Genomic DNA, 22459 nt, shown 5'->3' with positions numbered 1-22459 from the left:
CATAAAGTATATCGTTTTAGCATACTTAACAAATCTATGAGGTAAATAACATTAGATAAGATTTTCCGTTTTCCTTCCGTTCCGTTTTCCGTTCCGCGTTTTAGCAACACCCATGTATGTATACACGTAAACCCATCTAATCGAAGAGCTGGGTAAAACTAGTACCCGCTAATGAGACATGCAAACCTGTGTTGTGTACGTAACTTCAGACAAAGATCAGTCATTTGTAACATGCATGTATTTTTATGACCTATTCTTCAAATCCACTTGCACTATTTTATTAGGTAAATAACAGCTTTAAGGTGGTGCAGGACACCTGCATATTGTGATGTACATGTATACTTCCTATTGAGATAAACAATAAAGTATGTTGAATATTGATTAAATATTTACCCCCCAAATAATGTTACCTAACATTGAAGCGCAATGGGTTAGAGCGTTTACATGTCTGTAAGAGCATTGGGGTCCAAGGTGTATTTTTGGTAATTTACGAATTTTCATGGGGGGGGGGGGGCTGGACCCCTCACTCCCACCCCTTCTCTAAATCTGTGCACACGATGATGTTCATGTAGGCACACAGAAGCAAATCTAAAACCGGCAACCGCCACGGGGAGGGGGCATAATTTAATTTTTAATTTTGTTTATAATAATTCTGTAGACCATTATACTTTCTATGACATAAAATGTTAAGATTATTGATTAACTGAAAATTCACTGCAAACAGTTCTACCCCAAATTGCACATAAAGTGCTGCTCATGTCACGATGTGTATTATCATATGGGCAGGGATCTCATCCTTCAGTTATGAAAATTATAAATTTTAAATGTATTACCGGAGTTTGCATGTAGCCTTCATTTTTAATTAAACTGGTACAAAACAGTGTTATTTAGGGGCAAACACATGGTGCGGGTATTACTGTCTAATGACAGCATCTAGTTTTATTTATTGACATAGGCTGCTTTTTTATAATTATTTGAAATAGAAATGTAACATTAATTTTAATAGCTCATTCTTCAAAAAAGAAAGCAACATTTTGATAAAACTTTAGACAACTACCACGACCAGTAGGGCTATGTTATTGTTTCAAATTCCTGACCCTGTATCGAATTATAACTGATGTAACACTTAAACTGTTTTGTACTATACTACACGTTATGACTTTTACAACAGTGTGTTATAATACGCCATATTGTTATATTATGCTTTAGTTAGTAGACCATGCTAAACTATATTGTTCTATGTTCTATGTCAAGCTTTACTAAAGTAGTAAGTCATGTTTGGTTCAATTGTGTACATCAGAATAGTAAAAGTCAGCAAATAACGTTTTTGTAGCGCAATCATTTCTTGGGCTGTTTTTCCCTCTGGGACTTTTGTCAAACTGTGTTTCAGTGCATGATCATTTGCAATACTTTCTGCATTCTCGGTATACTTTGGCCAGTAAACCTTAACAGAAATCGCAGTTGAATTCGTTAATTTTTTACAAAGGTAAAATAAGTCTCAAACAATAAGTTGACTCTTTAGTCATGGAATCACGGTACATTAAATACTAGTACCAAGACCCCACCCCCACCCCGTTCAACGTCGCAAACTGCTGCCAATGTGAACGCCTAAATATATTTCATTCAAGAAGTTTACATTTATCAAAAGAAAGTTTTCATTAACGATTTGATAAGATAGCTACCGTACATTTTACAGAGCTCTTCTTTAGAAGGAGACCAATATAGCCAAAAAATGGCGAAGACCATCTTACCTATCAAATCAGAAATACGTTACGAAAACAAAGTTCAACGCGGGAGTAAAGTTCGATGATAAACTTTATCAATTGTATATGTAGAAAAATTCCACTAATATATCTAAATTGATTTTTTGCATTGTGCGTCCTCGTTGAATACATTGTTAACCCCTATATCCCCACCCCTCACAATTTTTTTCATTTACCTAAAATATCTATATGTATATGTTTTTAAAGAGATCGATTGTAGACTGATATCGGTAGCGGTGAAAATAGAGTAGTATGAAAAACTATTTGATAATATTAGTCTTGATCATGTTTTTGCTTCAAAATGCCACATGTCATCATGCGAAAACTTTTGAAAATTATTCAATCATTCATTAAAGTAATCATCGTAAGATAAAGAGGCGTGTTTCCAGGGCTGATGACGTAAGATTAAGGATGATATGTATGAAATGACGGGATAGGTTTGTGTCTTTGTGACGAGGCGAGAGATCCACCGACATGATACATTGGACACTTACGGAGATGTAAGCTGGGAAAATGCGTGAATGCCATACCGAATTACCCAACAGAAGATGGTAGCGTGGTAGGTGATGCAGAGAAGAGAATCAACGAGTATGATGAAGAATAAACAACCACGTTTACTATACCTGAATGAATGTATGAATGATTTATACCGTAATGTCCGATTCATGTCTTATGGTTAACCATTGTAAATTTTCTATATTTCCATCATCTTTTCAAGATAGAACAAATGAGCCAATTTCAACTAAACTTGGCGCAATGCGTCCTTAGGTGAACGTCTTTCAACTTCATTCAAGTGTAGATTTTTAAAAGTTCCCTTCCAAGTGGAGATAATAAGGGATAAATGAAACTGGAATGAGATATTAAAACCAGATATATAGCAAGTGATATCTAAACTTTGACATAAGATTCCTTTCATGTAGTACATTTAGATTTGTGAATCTATGACTCACAGGGTTTTATATAAATATTTATCAAAGATGAAATACAGGAAAAACAACTACACAGTATTTTATTTTAAGTTTTATTGTGCGATGATTGGCCATGGCTGCTTAAAAAATGTGGGAGCCAGGCATCAATTCTTGCCTTAGGGCATCCCTAACAAACAAGCAAAGCAAAAGCTTGAGCCCTGGGAACAGATGCTCAACTGCTTGCTCACCTAGTCCATAATATATATACAAATGCAAATAACTGTCAATTGAATTTTTTGAAGGATGACTGATGCAAGTACAAAATGACGTCACAAGTTAGGCTAATAGCTCAAAATTTAAGGCCGATGGTAAGTCTAATACCAGGAGGCGCAGGTTATTGTGGGAATAATAGTTGTAAAATATGTGCCGAGATTTATGAGTTGATAAAAAAATAAAATGTAAATATGATAAAATCTAAACATGATTTCCTTTTGATAAATGGATTTGACTCTGTTTAGTTAAATCGTATTTAGATCCTAATTTCAGAAAGAATCATTTTTCTCGTCGTGTTATTTTTGTCTTAAATGCTACAAGTAAATCAAAAGTCGGCAAAATGACAGAATAATTAATAAATCATCAAAATCAAAAAACAATTACACTTTGTTTTGGGGGGATTTTTTTTTTTAGATGTACATGTATACTGAAAGTGAAAGAGGCAAAATGCTGTTATTGTTTATCCAAACTTATAAGGTTCTCTATTGAAAAATACACAGCCTGTCTAATAACAAAGCTATTATTATTATTATGCTTAATCGCATTTAAATCAATAATAAAAAATTGGAAAAATGATCCTGTTTAATTTTATAAGTCTTTTATTTATTGGGGGGGGGGGGGGGGAGGGTGAACAGTCTTGTTTGTGTTAGAAATTAGATAATTGCGCATTCATTTTCAAGGTGTTACTAGCACTTGAATACGCATTAAACACATCCATCTTAAGAAGATGGGGTCTTATGCTGACCAATTGTTTCTTACAATAAGATGAGAAACATATGCATGTCACTGAACCTCTAAGGCTCCTATGGATGGAGAACCTTCTCGCCCTCTTAGATAACGACCTTCAGGCTTGTTCCGGAGTAGATTCAATGTACCAAACATCTTGAGACGCTCAAACTTGGTCATAGTGCGAGTTTTTCTTTTAATGTTTATCATGATCATTTCAAAGAGATTTGACCTTCTATTCTTCAGATCTTATACGACATTTACCTTTCTAACATAAAATCTATTTTTAAAAATCCAAAGTGTTTGTGTCTCGGGATCTGTTGCCACTCAGAGTCCCTGAAGTTCAGTGAACGGTTGAATATTTGATTTATTGATCAATCGATCAATCGATTGGTTGCTTAGTTGATTGATAGACGTGATCATTGATTGTATTGCGACCCATATGTGATCGAGAAAACTTCATCTAATAACAAAATATCTCCCCATTTTACTAGTTTAAAAAAATTCAAACTTATCTATAGACACGATGTCTGTGTAATAATAAAACGATTTTTAAGCAGGGCATTCAAAGCCTATAACGCCCAAGAAATGCATTGTACATGTAAGTACGAAATCAATGTTAAATTGAGATAAATCAATTCACTGAACAGAGTGGATATAACTGTCAGCTTAGTGTCTGCCAGCTCTGTGTCATCATTACGACCGTGTACGTGAGGGGACAGCTTGTCGTACCGTAGGCGTGTATGTTAGGGGACAGCCTGTAGTACCGTTGGCGTGTACTTTAGGGGACAGCTTATCGTACCCTGGGCGTGTACTTTAGGGGACAGCTTATCGTACCCTGGGTGTGTACTTAAGGGGACAGCTTGTCGTACCCTGGGCGTGTACTTAACGGGACAGCCTGTCGTACCCTGGGCGTGTACTTTAGGGGACAGCTTGTCGTACCGTAGGCGTGTACTTTAGGGGACAGCTTGTCGTACCCTGGGCGTGTACGTTAGGGGACAGCATGTCGTACCCTGGGCGTGTACTTTAGGCGACAGCCTGTAGTACCGTAGGCGTGTACATTTGGGGACAGCCTGTAGTACCGTAGGCGTGTACTTTAGGGGACAGCCTGTCGTACCCTGGGCGTGTATGTTAGAGGACAACCTGTCTTACCCTGGGCGTATACATTAGGGGACAGCTTGTCTTACCCTGGGCGTGTACTTAAGGGGACAGCTTGTCGTACCCTGGGCGTGTACTTTAGGGGGCAGCTTGTCGTACCCTGGGCGTGTACGTTAGGGGACAGCCTGTCTTACCCTGGGCGTGTACGTTAGGGGACAGCTTGTCTTACCCTGGGCGTGTACTTTAAAGGACAGCCTGTCGTACCCGGGGCGTGTACTTTAGGGGACAGCCTGTCTTACCCTGGGCGTGTACATTAGGGGACAGCTTATCGTACCCAGGGCGTGTACTTTAGGCGACAGCTTATCGTACCCTGGGCGTGTACTTTAAAGGACAGCCTGTCGTACCCTGGGCGTGTACTTAAGGGGAAAGCCTGTAGTACCGTAGGCGAGTACTTTAGGGGACAGCCTGTCGTACCCTGGGCGTGTACTTTAGGGGGCAGCTTGTCGTACCCTGGGCGTGTACGTTAGGGGACAGCCTGTCTTACCCTGGGCGTGTACGTTAGGGGACAACTTGTCTTACCCTGGGCGTGTACTTTAAAGGACAGCCTGTCGTACCCTGGGCGTGTACTTTAGGCGACAGTCTTACCCTGGGCGTGTACATTAGGGGACAGCTTATCGTACCCTGGGCGTGTACTTAAGGCGACAGCTTATCGTACCCTGGGCGTGTTCTTTAAAGGACAGCCCGTCGTACCCTGGGCGTGTACTTTAGGGGACAGCCTTTAGTACCGTAGGCGAGTACTTTAGGGGACAGCCTGTCGTACCCTGGGCGTGTACTTTAGGGGACAGCCTGTCGTACCCTGGGCGTGTACTTTAGGGGACAGCTTGTCGTACCCTGGGCGTGTACTTTAGGGGACAGCTTATCGTAACCTGGGCGGGATATACCGCTGGTTCAGCTGCTGTTATTATGAAGACAAATCACACCAAAGCCCCTAATGCACACAACACGCGCGTCTTAAACTCATTTCGTGAGAAAGCTGTACATGTACTTTAAAAGTACTGATGTACCGAGTGATATTGTTTACGTTCATAACACTTGGAAACACTGAAACTAGAAACACGTTGGTTTTTATAGTTACATGTACAAATAGATTATTTCGAGTGATTTAGTATCATGTATCTTTATTAGGGTAAATATATTTTCTGTTTTAGATTCACTGCAGTATAACTCTTACGTTACGGGTTTGACTCCGACTGCACTCCATGGCGATACTGAGGTGCTTAACACAACGTCAAAACCCAATTTATAACAATACATTTTATTCAAACTTTAAAATCTGAAAAGCATTATGATTTACCTCATGTGTATTAATTTTTAATGAATTTGTACACAAAGTTACATAATATTACATATGTGCTTGAATTTGATTTCAGGCTAGCAAATCCTGGTCTGTGATCCAATACATAGAATCTGCTGGTCTTACATATGCAAGACAAAATATTCACAATATGTACACAATGTTCCGAAGATGCTGTCGTGGTCTTTGACGTCATAGAGAATCAATCAGTCTTTAATCCAGACACTGTACGCACAGCCCCGGATATATGTCGTAGTCCATGTCTCAATAACTGTCCATGGACCATGCAAATTTGACTTTGAAAACTGCAATTCTTAATCCTGATTGAATGATATCAGTGTTAGCGTACAAAAAATCGGAACTTTTTTTTCAATGCCAATACCTGAGAATAACATAGGCACAACGTTCTCAATACGTACATGTATATCAGATCCTTTAATCATTGTAGAATATACAAGTGACTATATTAAAAATTCAAATGAGAAATGGAATCAAAACAAAAAGAACTTCGATGGTTGTGTAAAATCCTGATGTCGTTCATCGGACGATAAACATCGTGTTTTGTTTTATTCATATTTGCACTTGACAACATAACCACACATTAAAGACATTCTCAACTAACAGAATTACTTCTATGATTCACACAATGCAGTATTAACATCAAATGTAATTAAGTAATTCAATGAACAGGACCCGGGGCCATAAAACTTAGACGAGCTCACTCTTGATCTAAGTCTCACTTTTCCACTATGTATTTCCTTTGTAAAAGTGAGACTGAAATCAAAAGTAAGCTCATCTAAGTTTTATGGCCCCGGGGCCAGAACTTGATTAGGCAGCAATAGATATCGTGAAATTGGGAAAACAAGTAGTCACTTAATTGCTTTGGAAGGTGTATCCAGCATGCGTTTGTCAATATATTCCTAGTTTATATGCATATAGAAACAGCCAGACTAAAATCTACACGCCCTATTTATCGATTAGTCGAAATCTACAGCGGCTGAAATAACAGGACTAAAATTGACACGCCCTGTTTATCGATTGGTCTAAACCTACAGCGACCTTAGTAAAATCACGGACCGCATGAAATAATCATGATGATTTCAGACTCAAAGTCTCACAGGAGACGATTTGGCTGTTTCATTTAGCTAACGTACTTGCTACAATAACAATAAATTAGTGAATTTTACTTACTTTTTATAATCAATTAATTAATTAGTTAAAGAAAGATGTTAATATAAACAATAAAATGCTTTCTTTGATGATTCATGCGAGTTATGAAGGTAGCGATCGATGCAGGAAAAATTTACATTCCTGCAATGTCGCTACCTTCATATCCCGAATGAAACACCAAAGCATAGGCGTCGGAACCGAGGGGGCTGGGGGGGGGGGGGGGGGGGGGGGGTTAGCCCCCCCCCCCTCCCCCCACTTTTGCAAAGTTAGACCTAACCATTAGGAACATAGCATCATAGAGGGTTCAGCTCCCCACGTTTTCTCACAGCAAAGATAATTGTTCCTTTTACCTTGAAAGACTGAGAAGTTGGAGGCATAGGCATACTAGCCCCCCCCCCCCCAACCACGGATTAGGAATTGATTTGGGGGAGGCGGGGGATTGGTACCTATGATTTTTTTTAAGTATAGGTATACTCCCCCCCCCCCCCCCCGGATTAGGATTTCCATGATTTTGGGAATTAGTTTTTTTTCTCAACATTTCTGAGGATTAGTCTAGCCCCCCCCCCCCTCCCCCACTTTCAATTTGCTTCCGACGCCAGTGCAAAGAAAGCATTTTATTGTTTAAGTATACTAATTAAATGATATCTTACATGGATGATCATTAGACATATACATATGTACACTGCACACATTTTAAAACAGAAATGCACTCGAGCAATCATATACTAGTATACTCCTGTCCTCAATTATACAAAAGTCAATTATGTATCAATGAACAAACGCATTACATATATACACTGCACAATCTGTACAAAAATTGTACTCGAAATGTAGTTTCATTGCACGTCAGCTTGTGGCAGTATGAAGAATAAATTTTGTTGGCCTGACTAATGTACATAGCGTACAGAGAGACGATTCTAGCCTATTGAAGAGTTTTGTAATATGTATTTTTAATGAACCAAACTTTTTGTCTAATGCGCTCCAATCATAACCAAGACAACTTTTAGAATAAACTATTATATAGTTGGTCATGCTACATGTACATGTTCTAAGGGCCTATTGGAAAGTCTGCCTTGTATCCCAAGTATTTAAAACAGCTCATGAGCGTAAACATAACATATTTTTAAGAACACTTTTACACTCAGTTCTGAAATGTTCACTGATATATCCATAAATAAGGGGATTGAGAGCGTTGGACAGGAAGTACGAACGAATAAAAAACTGATATATCGACTTCCCGGAAGCGGATAACCGGTTGTAATATTCAGAGTCGAAGTTCCGAATGGTCATTAACGCTGTATAGGGAACGAAAGATATAATGAATAAAACCGTCACTGAGAATAACATCATGGTGGTCTTGGCCTTCCGGAAGTGGTCATTGCCAAGGGATAACGTTCTACGACTTCCGCTTATGCTGGAAACGCTGGACAACTTTTGACGACTCTGGGCAAAGAGTTTCCTCCTAGCAGCGACTGTCAGACATTCCTCCGAGAAGAAGCGCTTTATTGGTTTAGAACTGGACTCTTGGCTTGACAATTTCCTGGTGTCGTTTCTGGAACTCATTTCTACTAAAGACATTTTACGAAAATTGACAGCCAATTTGCTCTTTTCTTTTGACATTGTTTTGAAACCATTTTGGTTTGCAGGCAATTCATCGGACGTCTTACGGAATTCGTTCCCCGAGTACAGGTTCGCCTTTGACATTTTTCGAAGTTCTCTGCCAGAGTTTTTGACGTGATACAAGATTATTCCGTATACAACAAGGAAGAATACATCCAGCACAGAGTTCCCTACCATGATGAAAAACACAAACACAGAGTGGTCCAGTCGAACGCTAGGTGTCTCTGCATAGAGACACAGTTTAGCATTAACACTTTTATTTCGGTCCACTGGTATTTGCATATTAGTTGTTCCGTAAATGAACAAGGATGGCCACGCCACCATTAAAGAGGCCACCATTGACACTATCACGATTTTTTTTACTGTTGATATAGAGAGTTGTAGTTTAAATGGGTGGCAAATACGTTGCAATCGGTCCACGGCAATTCCCATTAATATCAAAGAGGAGCCGTCATTGGTCCAAAAAGTGAAAAATCGAGAAATTTTGCACAGATACGGCAAATCCGTCTTGTAAATGTTTGATATAAAGTAGATTTCCACCGGCATGGTGAATAAACAGTTGAACAAATCGTTAAAAGCAAGAGCAAGGATAAAGATTCTGCTGGTGGACTTCTTCCATCTTTTCATGTAAACTACGATAATAAGAACATTTCCTGGTATTCCGATCATAATCATCGAAATTGTCAACACTAGACTTGGAATGAAGTTATCTTTTATGGCGTTGTCGTTAAATCGTTGAAGTAGGGTTGCGAAATATTTGTCCGTTTCGTTAAAAGACAATAAAGACACATTCATTTTTTAAAACAGGAAAAATCTACTCACTTTAAACTACGGACGAAGTAAGCAAATTTCACTTTTAGAAGGTATCCAAATCCTGAGGGAAGCAAGTTATCAATAGCAAAGCAACACAATAAAAAGGGAAAAGCATTGTTGGGGTTATCTCTGATACGTAGCTGAATGAGCCGCACGCAATGTTTGTTAGAAGGTTAAGTGTTAAACGTCAAGATTACATGTAAAACAAAGAGCGACGACGAGGGGGGGGGGGGGGGGGGGTGAACTCTCGTGAGGTGGGAGAACGGAAACGTCACTTAGAGTTCTTCACTCACACAAACCACAGCCACAGGACAATGACATAACTCACAACTTTACTGTTGGCCAAAAAAATCATATTAAACAGACATTACATGTACATGTATTAAGTTTAATCGATGCATGTATGTATGTGGGTTAAATTCTGCTGAAAAGCACATATTTTAGGATAACGAGTTTCAACATCATGTACCTTTGTCATTAATTAACGGGAAAAAATGTATACATTAATTTATTTAGTAATGATAACATTGTATACCGCTAATCCATGTATAAGCCCAAGAATCTTAGTAAATCTCTCTCTCTCTCTCTCTCTCTCTCTCTCTCTCTCTCTCTCTCTCTCTCTCTCTGGCAATATCGTAAGAGGTAAAGGGCGTAGATACATTTCAGTTCTACAATTCGTAAAATCAAATGCATGGATGCCCCATATTATAGAGTTATCTGCAACAAAAACGGATGATTAATAAAACACCGACAATTCGTCGATTAATTCTGTGAGTTGAAGAATGCAAAATAATTACAGAATATCCTTTGATTAAATCGACTTTCAACGGAAATAACTGTAAAGAATACTTCTATCGATAACTTTATGAAGTGATCGTGCATTCTGTAGATAACGAGCACAGTTTAACAAGCAACAGACGGATCAACCCAATGTAAAACATAAACCAGCTTTGAAGTTCTACAAAACACCAATTAAGGCCAAGGTCAATTTTTTTCTCTGACTTTTAAGTCACAAGAAAGTACTTGAATTTCTATCTTGTTTTGTAAAGTATTCAGTTAAAGAACTGTCGAATCCTTAATTCCTTTCCTTGTTTTTTTAATGACCCGTTATTGTTAGTTTAATGGTCAAATGAGAAATGTACATTCTTCAAAAAAGACGAATTGATAAATAAAAAATAGACATATACAAAGATGTATAATTTCTATATCTTTAATATAATTAAATTTAACAGTTGCTATAATTTTTTATTAATAATCAATTGATTGATTACAAATTGCTTAAACAGTGCCTACATTCAAAGATTTATAAAATATTTTTGAAACATTTTCTACAATTTCAAGAAAAGTCAATGCCTTATAAAAAATTATTGCTGTAATTCCTCTTAAAATTGAGCAGAGTAAAATGATTATTTTTTTCACAACTGTTAAAAAACAAATCCAAATACAAGTATATTGTATATTGCCACCATAAAAGATAATATAAATCTAAACATGCCAATCAATTAGAATAAAAATATGAATTTTCTTCACATTGGATGGAATGTTTCTAGCATCACAGTTATAATTTAAAATAACATCACAGATTGACAGTAGATATTAATACTGATTCATAAATCAACAGTAAACAAATTAACAACAGATTACAAATATCATGTGTATATATGTATACTTATAACAAATCTTTAATACATCTGGTCTACCTCTGAGGTTTTGCAGCTTACACAGAGCAAATAGATATCAGCTTAAAGTATTTAATATGAATATATTTTCCAGAAGGCAGAAATTTTCCATCACTTACAAACAAAAGTAAGGTGCCTTATTAAGATAATACTGATGTCATTGATCAAAATGAGTTTTACATATTGCAACTGGGATTATTATTTTTAAAAATTCACATGAATCATTCAAGTACCTACATGTACATGTATATTCACATGCATATATAAAAGATACAAACATCTGAATGCAATACACATGTGCACATAAATACAATTGTGTAGTTCTCTTACACATAATCAGGATAACTATTTTCCCATTCGATCAGCAATTCTCCAACGACTGCCAAAAAATAGCACTTTATACCATGTACAGTACGGTAAGAACAATATTGAGCAATGATTACAGCAGTCAGAAAATCACAGAAATCATAAATATATCTACATATGTACCACGTATATAGAATATGGCAGGAAGTCCTTATTTCACATGATCAACCTCTTAAAAATCTTCAAATTCAGTATAAATCTAAAACAGTACCAAAATACTAGAGTACTTATTCACGGCTGCTATTGCCCATCCTAGTAAATGTACCACAGTCACACTTTAATAGAGTGCATGTTCAAAACATACATGTTATAACTACAAGTGACCCACACTTACTCTACATATTATTGCCTATAAATAAATTGCCAGTTCAGGTCAACACTCATGGAACTGTTTTAGACAAACATTTGAAATTTTCTTTTAAAACTTTTTGGAAAAAAAGGAAATAAAATTGAGCATTTTTTTTTAACAAATGTCTTTTCAATTTCCTAGACATTTAACCTTTGATTACATATAATATTATATAAAACATAATTCTAACTGAAATAATGGGGGAAACTGGACAGTTTTAAGGTAAAAAAAAAAAAACAACACCCCAAAACATAAATTCCTAGAGACTGATGTAACTCTTATGAAAAATTTAATCATTCTATCAATATTAATTGAAGGCAATTACATCAAAGATATCATAGGATTTGAGAAACCTGTGTTGAGAGTTTAATTGATCTGTATTTAATTTCACCTTTATTTTTTATCTAGATGTTGAGTTCAATCAAGTTAATGCTCAATTTAAGAATTTTTGTACAAATAAGTTTGAATTAAAATCTTAACCATATAATAATACTATTACCTTTTTTACAAAAAAACTTTCAAGCTTTCCATTAGATTACTTTTTAAATACTGACTGATAATTATTGCTGTATAATGATTGTTTCTTTGTTTTTTAGTTTTTATGCACCACTACTTGATCTGCCCCAACTTTCCAGCACACTTTTAAACTTTTCCCTTCTATCCATCCATCTTTGATTATCTCCCCTTGGATCTTTCGCTATTTGATTCTCACTTTTGAGCACAGCGGATCTTTGATAATTTTTTCATGGATTTCTATGAACAATGGAACATACGTCACATAGTCCAAAAAGTCCACATAGCCCTTTCCTTCTCTGTTGAACTTGCTCATTACCTGTTCAAACACATATCAAATTCAATATTGTAATAAAAATATTAATTTCCTTAAATTAGAAAAAGCATATCATTTTCAGAGCATATTCATTTACAAAATAATGCAACTTAAATTATGATGCATATTTATGTAGTATAAATATACTATCAGACTTACATAGTTGGTCAGTTCTGGAGACAGCCCCCCAGCCGTGAGCTCTACTGCCAAACTTGATGCCAAGGCATTTCCAAAAGGCACAGAGTCTCCCTCGTCCAGTAGCTGGAACAGTTCCTAAAGAACAAAATACCATCAAATTAATCAGTTCTACAATATAATGGAAGGTATCCAATTCATCATTCTGAGGGAGAAATTGCATTACAGTGACTGCAGGTATTGCCATGCAGGGTCAATGGACCATCAGTTGTTACCAGTTTTGACCAGAAATGTTTCTCAATATTTTACTAGTGTCTGTTATTTTTTTTGGTGATACTCTAAGTTATTATTTCAATTAATTTCCTTTGTTCATCAGACTATGAATTCATATTACTGGGAGAATTCTTCTTGATTATTATGTCTGTATATAGTTATTTATTTTTAGTTTTTCCAATTCCAGATTGTTTGTTAAGAGAATATATGTTCCCTATTTTATGCATAAACTTACAGTTAAAATAAATTGTTCATAGTAATAATCTTGTAAATCATACAGAATTTATCAATCTCTGTAACACTGAATTCACCCAAAGATTTTGTAAATTCGGTAAATTATACACAATTTACTGTGCTTCATTCTTAATTTGCCCATTATTGCAACAAATATTATAAAATAAACAGGTTGGAATGATCAAATGTCGAGTATTTCAGTCATTGATATTGACCAATGGAGACTTATTATCTTTATGAATGTATATCAGTATAAATGTAGATGTCTTTACAAACCTTTGATCTATTCATTCTAACATCCAGTGTATCGTAGTCATTCGTGTCTCTTTTCCAGCCTTTTTCTTTATTTAGTAATTCCCGTATTACTGGACTGTAATTAAAAAAAGATAATAATACAGATGTTTTATCTCCAAAAAAATGTTAAAATGCATATTAAAAGTCGATCTGTTGATAAAAATGTCATCAAACAGGCAAATTGACCAACTGAATGCCTGGTTCCTATCTACAGAGTGTCTAATCAAGTTTTTGTGCATTATCATGAAAAGTAAGCTGAGTACATACATGTACAGAACTTGTATCATTCTAGAGTACTCTATGTTCTCTCTATGACCCTGAATCCTCTCAACAATGTAAACTTTTTTCTCATAAGAGGGACATTTCTCTACTTGACTGGGCTATTTTCTTCCTCTCAAAAACCATGCAGTTGCATAATTCCCCATGTAAATCAAAGTACTGAAGAACTGACGGGAGTTGATTTTGTCGATGTTTATTTATTTTAAAATCAATGATATGTTATTTTGCATGACAAGTACATGTATACGTAGTTTCTAATTTGAATTACGCATATTTTTATAATATGAATTTTTGAACTTTTTCGACTAGAATGTCGAGAAACCTCCATAGGAATCATGTTAAATAATATTTAAAGATAAAATTAATTCAATCAAACTATGTATCAGTGGTAGAAATATTTCTCGAAAATTGTATGGATCCAAGCAATTATTTTATATTGAACTCTAGTCTCGTTCAACCAAACGCTCGGCTGACACCGTAAATCTCCGACAAGGGTTTACGGAGACAGCCGAGCGTCGAGTTGAACGAGACTATATTGAACTCTGGCGTAGGAATACATACAACTACAAAAAATATTTATATTGTTCGTACCATTTAAAATCTGACTATTTTTAAGGTATTTGTAAATAAGTTTCCTTGAAAAACAATGCTTTAGCATACATTACATCGAATTCATCAATTATTTTCAAGAACTAAGTCTTGTCAGGAGCAATGATTTGTGCTGAGGTCCAAACACTGTTTCACTTTCGGTTTGTCCGAGTGACTGCATAGGAGAGTTGATTAAAAATCAACTCCCAAAAACAATCCCCCTCCCCAAAGCAACTCTTTTTCAACCAGGGCTGTTCATAGCTTCATAATTTGTTTTTAAAAAAACCCAACAAATTCATGCATACAAGTATATATACTTCTGTACTACATTGTATAAGTGGATATTATGTCAAATAAATAGAATGTCACATAGGAGCGAATAGATGGAGCAATATGTTAACATTATTCTCTCAAGCAATCCCTATCATTTCTCTGTTTCTGGATCCCATCACACAACACATCTACCATTGTGCACTTACTCCATGTGGGTGATCCTCTCGGATAACGCGGCGATGACACAGAACAGTTTGAAGTTCACCTTCCTTCTTCCTGTCAGATTTAATATCTACAAAAAACAGATCAACGCTGATGTAAGATGTCAAAAACTGTAACCGGCAGTCATTATATTGAAGTGTCCTCTAGCTCTCAAGTTAAAATGTGCTGTTATCAATTCATCCTATTCTGTCATCTTTATATGAAACTTTCTTTTTCAAAATGTGTGCATATTTTTCTGTCTTCCATTTCACCTTATATTTCCTGATGAAGAAAACTACATGTAATACATAATTTTAAGTCTTAAATAAAATTTAGCACATTTTAGGCTTCTAAGACTGAGTAACCATGAAACAATGTTGATTTCAATCATGGTTATTTATACATACAAATGAGTACTGAGCATTTGTATATGACTAAAACAATAATTGTTCTCCGGCCACTTATAAGACGACACACTTATCTAAGAGCTACTCACATGGTACATATAGCTGAACTCGTTCTCTGTAAGGAGATTGTGATTGACTATCTGCAGCGCTCCCTCTAGTTCTTCTCGATTCATTTCTACATCCTATTAAGAAAAACTCAGTCATATACATTTGCACTGCAACCAGCATCACTAAAGAACATTTCTCAATTACTGACACAGACAAAAAATTCATAACTATAACCCCCTTTATCAAATACTCATATATTTAACAGCATTATTATAATTATTATAAGATTTAGGGATTTTACCCAATGCAAAAAATTTGACCATTCAAAAATAAGTAAATATTCTCAAAGATGCCTGGATGAAATCATTTATTACAATAAGAGGATTTGAGTGGAAATTGATTCATTATAATGTAACTAAAATGGGATCTAGGCACATTAAATTTTCATCAATAGTAATATCTGGTGTAGTATTTATGAAACAGGAGTAATATTTTATGGTGTTGTATAGCGAAAAGATCTTGTAATTGTTTCTTACATTAAGAGAACTAGGGAACACTAAGAGAATTATGTATGTTACAGATATATTGTACTACAGTGAGAGGATATGTGAAGTGTTATTACAGTAGGGGAGTTTGGTTTTAGCGATTTATTACAATGATAATGTGTAAGTGCAATGATTTTTCAATAACAACATAAATTACAATGTCTGAATGCAGTGTCTATCAGTAACAATATAATTAACTTACAGGGTCTGGATGCAGTGTTTTATACAGGAAGCTCTGTTGTCTTCTGAACTCCGGGGGTTTATTGTTGTCATTCTGGCCATCAAAGAACAGCTCCATACAATACATCCCTATGATGTTCTTCTCACCTGTAATACACAGTCATCTACCATAGTCAATCAATTTAGCATGTACGATACTTAGCAGAATTTAGCATGCATTATATTTAGCATAATTTTTTTTTAAATAGATTAGAAAACATTTGATTCAGCAAATTTCTGTATTTATTTATGTATTTTTTTGCATGACATTTAGCAATAATACATTAACAACATTTTAGCTGTTTCCAAGTTACATTCCCAGATTTAAGGTAGCTGGAGTTACTGCCCTTACCCTCTAGCTGTATCAGCCTATCTTCTATGTTGGCTAGCTTCTCTGTACACCTCTCTATCTCACAGTTCAACTGGTGCTGGGCAGGTTCCTTCATCATCTGTAATCAATTCACAAATATAAATTTTAATCAGCCCTAAGGGAAAATTGAGTTCCAGTCTCCTCAAGAAATAAAGCAGCCATCCATTTATCTCCAGCTTAAAATTCAGTCAATTAATAATAAATTTGAGCTGCTGAATATACAAACCTTCTTGAGTAGTTTTTCATCGATTCTGCTGACTATGACATCATCAGTGATGTCAGCACGAGAGGTGATGACCTTCGCAGGGGGTTCTTCCTGTTCTACTTTGTTCTTCTTTTTCTGGAAATCACAAAATGAAGTAAATTTGGTTATAGCAAAGTTCTTTGTAAATGAAGGTACAGTCAAACCTCATTATCTCGAACTATATGGGACTGGTTAAAAACTTCGAGATATCCGAGTACTCGAGATATCAAAAGTAAAATACTTCAAATTTAAGTGTTTGGGACTTAAAAATCACTTCGAGATACTGAAGTTCAACTGTATCTACCGGTACTTTGCAATGTCAAAAAAACTTGCATTGCTATCATTTACCTTTTTCTTTTTGCTTTTCTTTTCTTTTTTCTTGAAATTAACAGATGTAATGTCTGGTACAAGATCCTTGGCCCTCTCTGCCAACAGTTTGATTCTTTTTGCTGCAAATACGAAACAAAATCTTTTGTTTAACTAATCTACTAGATTCTAGTACATAATTTTATTCGGAATAAATGTACTTAAAAACTGGAACAATAAAGAAAAAAAAAAAAAAAATACAAATATTCTCATCAAACAATAAATTGCTCAGATCTGTGGCCTTGACATTTATCTAATGACCTAGGTGAATGTATTGACACACTTCTCAGGTCATATGATCTTATTATCCATGTGCCTTTGAGGGATGACTACACAAACTGGACATGTTTATTAAAATATTCTTGAAAGAGTACTAATTATTGTAATTTATTTATGTCTTTCAATTTCTTATTAGGATCACACAACAAGACTGATGAGGACTTGATGAGATCCTTACTTTCCAGAAGATGGAGGTCCCCAGACAGCTGTTGGTGCTTACTGTCCAACATCTCCAGAGTGTAGCAAATCTTCTCTAGGTACTGCTCAGGACCGCTCAAACCCTGAAATACAACCACATTACGTCAAAATCAAAACACATGCCTCAGGATCACCCAAACCCTGAAATACAAACAGGATATTTACAGACCGGATTTAGGAATACTCAACTCAAACTGAGAAATACAACCACAGTCACAATACAATCTACAGAAATTTCATGTTTCCAGAATATTTTGTGATCTTGCATTATACATATTTCCATTTTATAATACATGTAATATAAACCTTGACCTTCACTTACCGGTCGTTTTGGCTCCTGACCTCTGCTGATCAGAATGAGGTCATGGAACATGCCCAGTTCATGTTTCCCCCAGCTGGTGCCCTCCGTGACTGGCATGCCAGTGGTGGGGGAGAGGGGGTGCTGGCGCTCGTACCGCTCGGGCTGACTAGATACAACGTTTCTGTAGATCCTCTCATAGAACGGAAGCCTGTCTTTGCTGGGGAAATAAAATAGTAGACGTAATGTTAAAAAAACACATAATTTTGTAAAGATTTCCTTTTTTAACATAGAGGGTTCAACTAGCAAAATATACACCATGTACAGCAGGTGCAGGTACACTGGGTGTGATGTGGTCATTAACTTGTGTGTACCTGATGATGCAGTATTTAGCCAGGAAGTCTAGAGGGTCTTTCATCTGCATGATCTCCTCTGTTGTCACTGGGGCCTCTGCCGAAGGCACCCTCTTCTTGGGACTGGATTTTCTGTGCAAATAAAAACAAGTATTTTAGACTTTCATTTCATATGCAAGAATAAGCTTTTATTTAAGATAAAGCAAAATATCAAAAGTTGAATTCTTTTGTGATCGGTTTCGATAAAAACCTTTGTGTATGAGTGACTAAATCTAGCAACCAAGGCTTATGGCATCAGGCTTATGGCATTATTAACATTTGATGTAACAAAAATGAGTTGCAAAAATGTACTAGTATATAATGATTCCTTATTCAGTGATCTATGGGCTAGACACATATTTGACTCAAGTAGTTTTGACCAAGCCTTGACAGGGTATTGATATGCTGCACAGGCAAACATACAGACACAGTGATTTCAATAACCCCAGCAAACTTGTTTATAAGTGATACATGTATTTAAAAAGAAAGAAAGAATCCGAATAGTAAGAAGACAGCCATTCAGCGAAATCAACACAAAGTATTAGATCTTGGTTAATAACATACTTCATGATGAGTGGGGGTCTGCTCTTCTTCGGGGGAGGAGGTGCAGCATCCTTGATTTTGGGCATCACCTGGATGGGCTCAAATGCTTTCCTGGTGTCCACTTTTGGTTTTTTCTCCTAGAGACAAAACATATATGATGATTTTTCAGATCTTTCAGATCTATAGTCTGTCCCAAGTCATTGCTTCCATCACTTTTTGATGATTTTTAATAAAATTACATATACCTGTTAAAGAAATACAGTTGAAATCGTTAAAAGGGAATATATCCAAGATATCTTCATTGAACAATTATCCCTTTTCACTCATAAAATTTCACAGGAACGAAAACAATTTTCTTACGGAGATTTACAATGGGAATTGTTTACATCTTTTCTCCATACGGAAGTACTCGCGACACCTCGCGTAATTTTTAACGTTATCATCTGGGCTTATTAATGGCTGATGCAATGCAAAATCTCCGTAGACTTTCAATTTTTGGATGTGTATTGAAACCTGAAGCGGTAGAGGGGGCATTTCAAAACAGATAATCTGGACATTTTTCATATTAGTGGATGAAAGTAGTTTGAGCACAAAGGTATTTACTATTATTGAAATATCAAGCAAAAAGTGGTGGAAGCAAAAATTCAGGACAGAGTATAGTACAACACTGACATAAGTAAAATGCATATAGCGATTTCTTTCTACAAGGCAGTTGCTCAGTTTCATCTTGTTTCTATCAGGAGAAAATTAGAATATATTCTATATCTACATTACAAATTACTTATGGAAATTTTATTTCATAAAAACGATTACTATTTGTAGAATGTATATGAACCTTTTTCTCCTCAATGATCTCCGGCAGTGCTGGAATGTTGACCGGGGGTAGGTCTGGTATTTTAGGGGTAGGAGTCGGCACATACTCGGGGGTGGGGTCTCGAGACTGAGTGTTGACTTGTACTTCTTCAACAACAGGGGATGGAGACGGTGGAGTGATGCTCTGTAATGGAAATCATGGATTCCATTTAAAAAATCAATTGAAATTGCTTTACCTGATGCAACTTAATTTCACATAACCTTTTACCATAATGGTTGTGTAAATGCCAAACATACATTTTACTACTTTTTCATCATCTCATTAAAGGTTTTGGAAAATGCAGCAATTCATAATACATTGTAATATGATGCAAAGACAGTCTGTATTAAGAAAACGTCAATTTTAAAATGCTAGATAAACCTATTGCAAATCTGTTAAAATTTGATTACCCTGGTATAATTTTCTTACATTGTATCTGTAAGATTACATTACAATGCATAAATAATTGTACATGTAGCATGCCTATTGTTAAAGTGATATGGGACACCTTCATATTGTGACATACTTCTGATCGAAATAAGTAATAAAATCAAGGAAAATTTTATAAATGGTTTCTCTCCCAAAATTGTTATTTATAGCATAGCGCAATGGGTTAGAGCGTGAACTACAAATATGTAAGTCACAGTCCCACTAAACCAGTGAGAGTATTTTGAATGAAATATACATTTATTTACATTAATAACAGGTGTCCCATACCATCTTAAATGATCTCTAGATAGTTGGGTCTTGATTTTGCTGACCAAAATGATCACTGCCAACATAAATAATTATTAGCCTAAATTTATTAGCAGCAAATACAATATGTATTGATGAAACTTTCCAGATTCTCTTACCCTGATAGGAGAAGGCGGTTTCTTTGGGGGTGCCTCTTTCTTGGTTTTCTTGGGTCGCTCTTTCTTGGGCAGTTCTACAATGGGTGTGGCTAATGAAGGCGAAATGCCTTCGTCAACTACCATCCACCAAAAAAATACAAAACAGTATGCATTCTATCTATCCCAACACCAACTACACAGTGTCTATAGATGTAAATTTCAAATATCTCAACATGTGCACCAATGAAATTATACTACATGTAGCAAATAGTATCCAAATCATATTGCATATTTAAAGTGATAGTGAAAATATATGCAACCAAAATGATAAGTATATGTAACTATTTTCACATCATACATATGTATATATATAAAGCTATCCCCCCTCCCCAAAAATAAAATGTATATTTGTTTTTCAATATATTTTTGAATGTGCCAATTCAGAATTCTAGTTTGGAGTCATTTTATTGATTATTCAAAACACAGAATACATATACTAGTATTATATGATAACTATATAGCAAGGTTCTCATTTTAGTAAAACTGCACCATTAAGCTTTCAACTTAATGTTACATGTATTACATAATCTATTAGCTTAATAATTGGCACTAAAGACTATTTTAATCTGATTAATAGACAAAATATGTAAACTTTTTGAAAATTAAATATATTTTAGTCACTACAGTGCATGTGTTGTATAATTATCACTACATATATAATTGTCACTGCATGTCAAAAACAAAAGTTGTAACTTTTAAATTGAATAAATTTATCAAAACGTGCAAAAAAGTGTATAAAATATTAAGAAAACTTTCAGAAATATAACATTTGCACTTTTCAAAAAATAGTAAATATGCAGCTGTAAACTATTGATTTAATTAATCATCACTGATGTGTAAGCTATGCATAAATATACTGACCTGGTGATGAAATTTTCTGCAATGGTGGGGAATGAACTCGTTCTAGAGAGAGAGAACAAAAAATTATTCACAAAATGGTAGTGAAAATTTTTATTTTGCTAAAAGATCCAATTATTCATGAAATTGCATGTAAACAATGGGCCGTTGCATCAATTTAAGTTCTTATTTCCAATTTCTTGTCTAGTACTCAGGAAAAAATGGGGGACCACATCTTACCATTGTCATTTTCTGATTTTACTGACTGTTTTACAAGAATTTCATGAGAGGAAATATCTGGAACTCTAACTAGTTTGCTAGTAGACATTTCACTTCTTGACTGCACATGCAGTTATTTCCCCTTAATACAAGAGTTCTCTCCCATATCTAACAATCTGTGCACTGATTTATACTGTCATCCCCTTCCTTTCAGCTGACTGCCATAATGAATGGATAAAATTCCAGACAGCATTCAACATGAAGATTAATTAGGTTTCCAATTCATCCATATTCGTCTTAAAAAATATCCATTTATAGTCTCACTGCCGATAATTCATTATCATCCGTGATTGAAAATAAACAAATTGCAACTAATATGTCCGCTAATTAGAATATCCTCAAAACATCAAACATATTGCTTGAAATTCATTCACGATATTAAGTTACTACTTTAAAAATCCACCAAAGACCGATTTAAAATCCAATTTATTAAATGCCACGTTGGAAAGAAAAGAAGGGTGCA

The 22459-nt window shown here is 35.5% G+C and overlaps 2 protein-coding genes across 7 annotated transcripts in view; both read right to left on the bottom strand.

Moving 5' to 3' along the window:
* Positions 1-7870: 7870 nt before the first annotated feature.
* Positions 7871-9909, bottom strand: LOC128188108 (neuropeptides capa receptor-like). The gene has a single exon (XM_052858953.1). The coding sequence runs from the start codon at positions 9705-9707 to the stop codon at positions 8391-8393; it is 1317 nt and encodes a 438-aa protein (XP_052714913.1). The 5' UTR covers positions 9708-9909; the 3' UTR covers positions 7871-8390.
* Positions 9910-10919: 1010 nt separating this feature from the next.
* The window catches only part of LOC128178414 (uncharacterized), a 43447-nt gene continuing 31907 nt past the window's right edge, over positions 10920-22459 (bottom strand). For 5 of the 6 annotated variants that reach the window (XM_052845561.1, XM_052845585.1, XM_052845576.1 and 2 more), the window contains 16 exons: positions 21742-21783; positions 20842-20957; positions 19970-20131; positions 19156-19271; positions 18574-18684; positions 18224-18419; positions 17882-17984; positions 17407-17507; positions 17041-17154; positions 16797-16893; positions 16428-16552; positions 15722-15814; positions 15231-15316; positions 13867-13960; positions 13108-13221; positions 10920-12951 (listed from right to left, as the gene is read on the bottom strand). In XM_052845561.1, coding sequence (XP_052701521.1) covers positions 12817-12951; positions 13108-13221; positions 13867-13960; positions 15231-15316; positions 15722-15814; positions 16428-16552; positions 16797-16893; positions 17041-17154; positions 17407-17507; positions 17882-17984; positions 18224-18419; positions 18574-18684; positions 19156-19271; positions 19970-20131; positions 20842-20957; positions 21742-21783 — 1805 coding nt within the window. In that variant the 3' untranslated portion in view covers positions 10920-12816. The remainder of the gene's footprint in view (positions 12952-13107; positions 13222-13866; positions 13961-15230; positions 15317-15721; positions 15815-16427; positions 16553-16796; positions 16894-17040; positions 17155-17406; positions 17508-17881; positions 17985-18223; positions 18420-18573; positions 18685-19155; positions 19272-19969; positions 20132-20841; positions 20958-21741; positions 21784-22459) is intronic. The other variant, XM_052845595.1, reaches the window with a different exon arrangement.

The sequence above is a fragment of the Crassostrea angulata genome, chromosome 1 (genome assembly GCF_025612915.1).
Source record: "Crassostrea angulata isolate pt1a10 chromosome 1, ASM2561291v2, whole genome shotgun sequence".
Classification (NCBI taxonomy): Eukaryota; Metazoa; Mollusca; class Bivalvia; order Ostreida; family Ostreidae; genus Magallana; species Magallana angulata.
Note: the sequence above shows the minus strand (reverse complement) of the source record. Positions and strands in the feature narration are given on the sequence as shown.

Coding starts and splice junctions, on each gene's coding strand:
- LOC128188108 (XM_052858953.1), bottom strand. CDS start 9,707: ATGAATGTGTCTTTATTGTCTTTTAACGAAACGGACAAATATTTCGCA.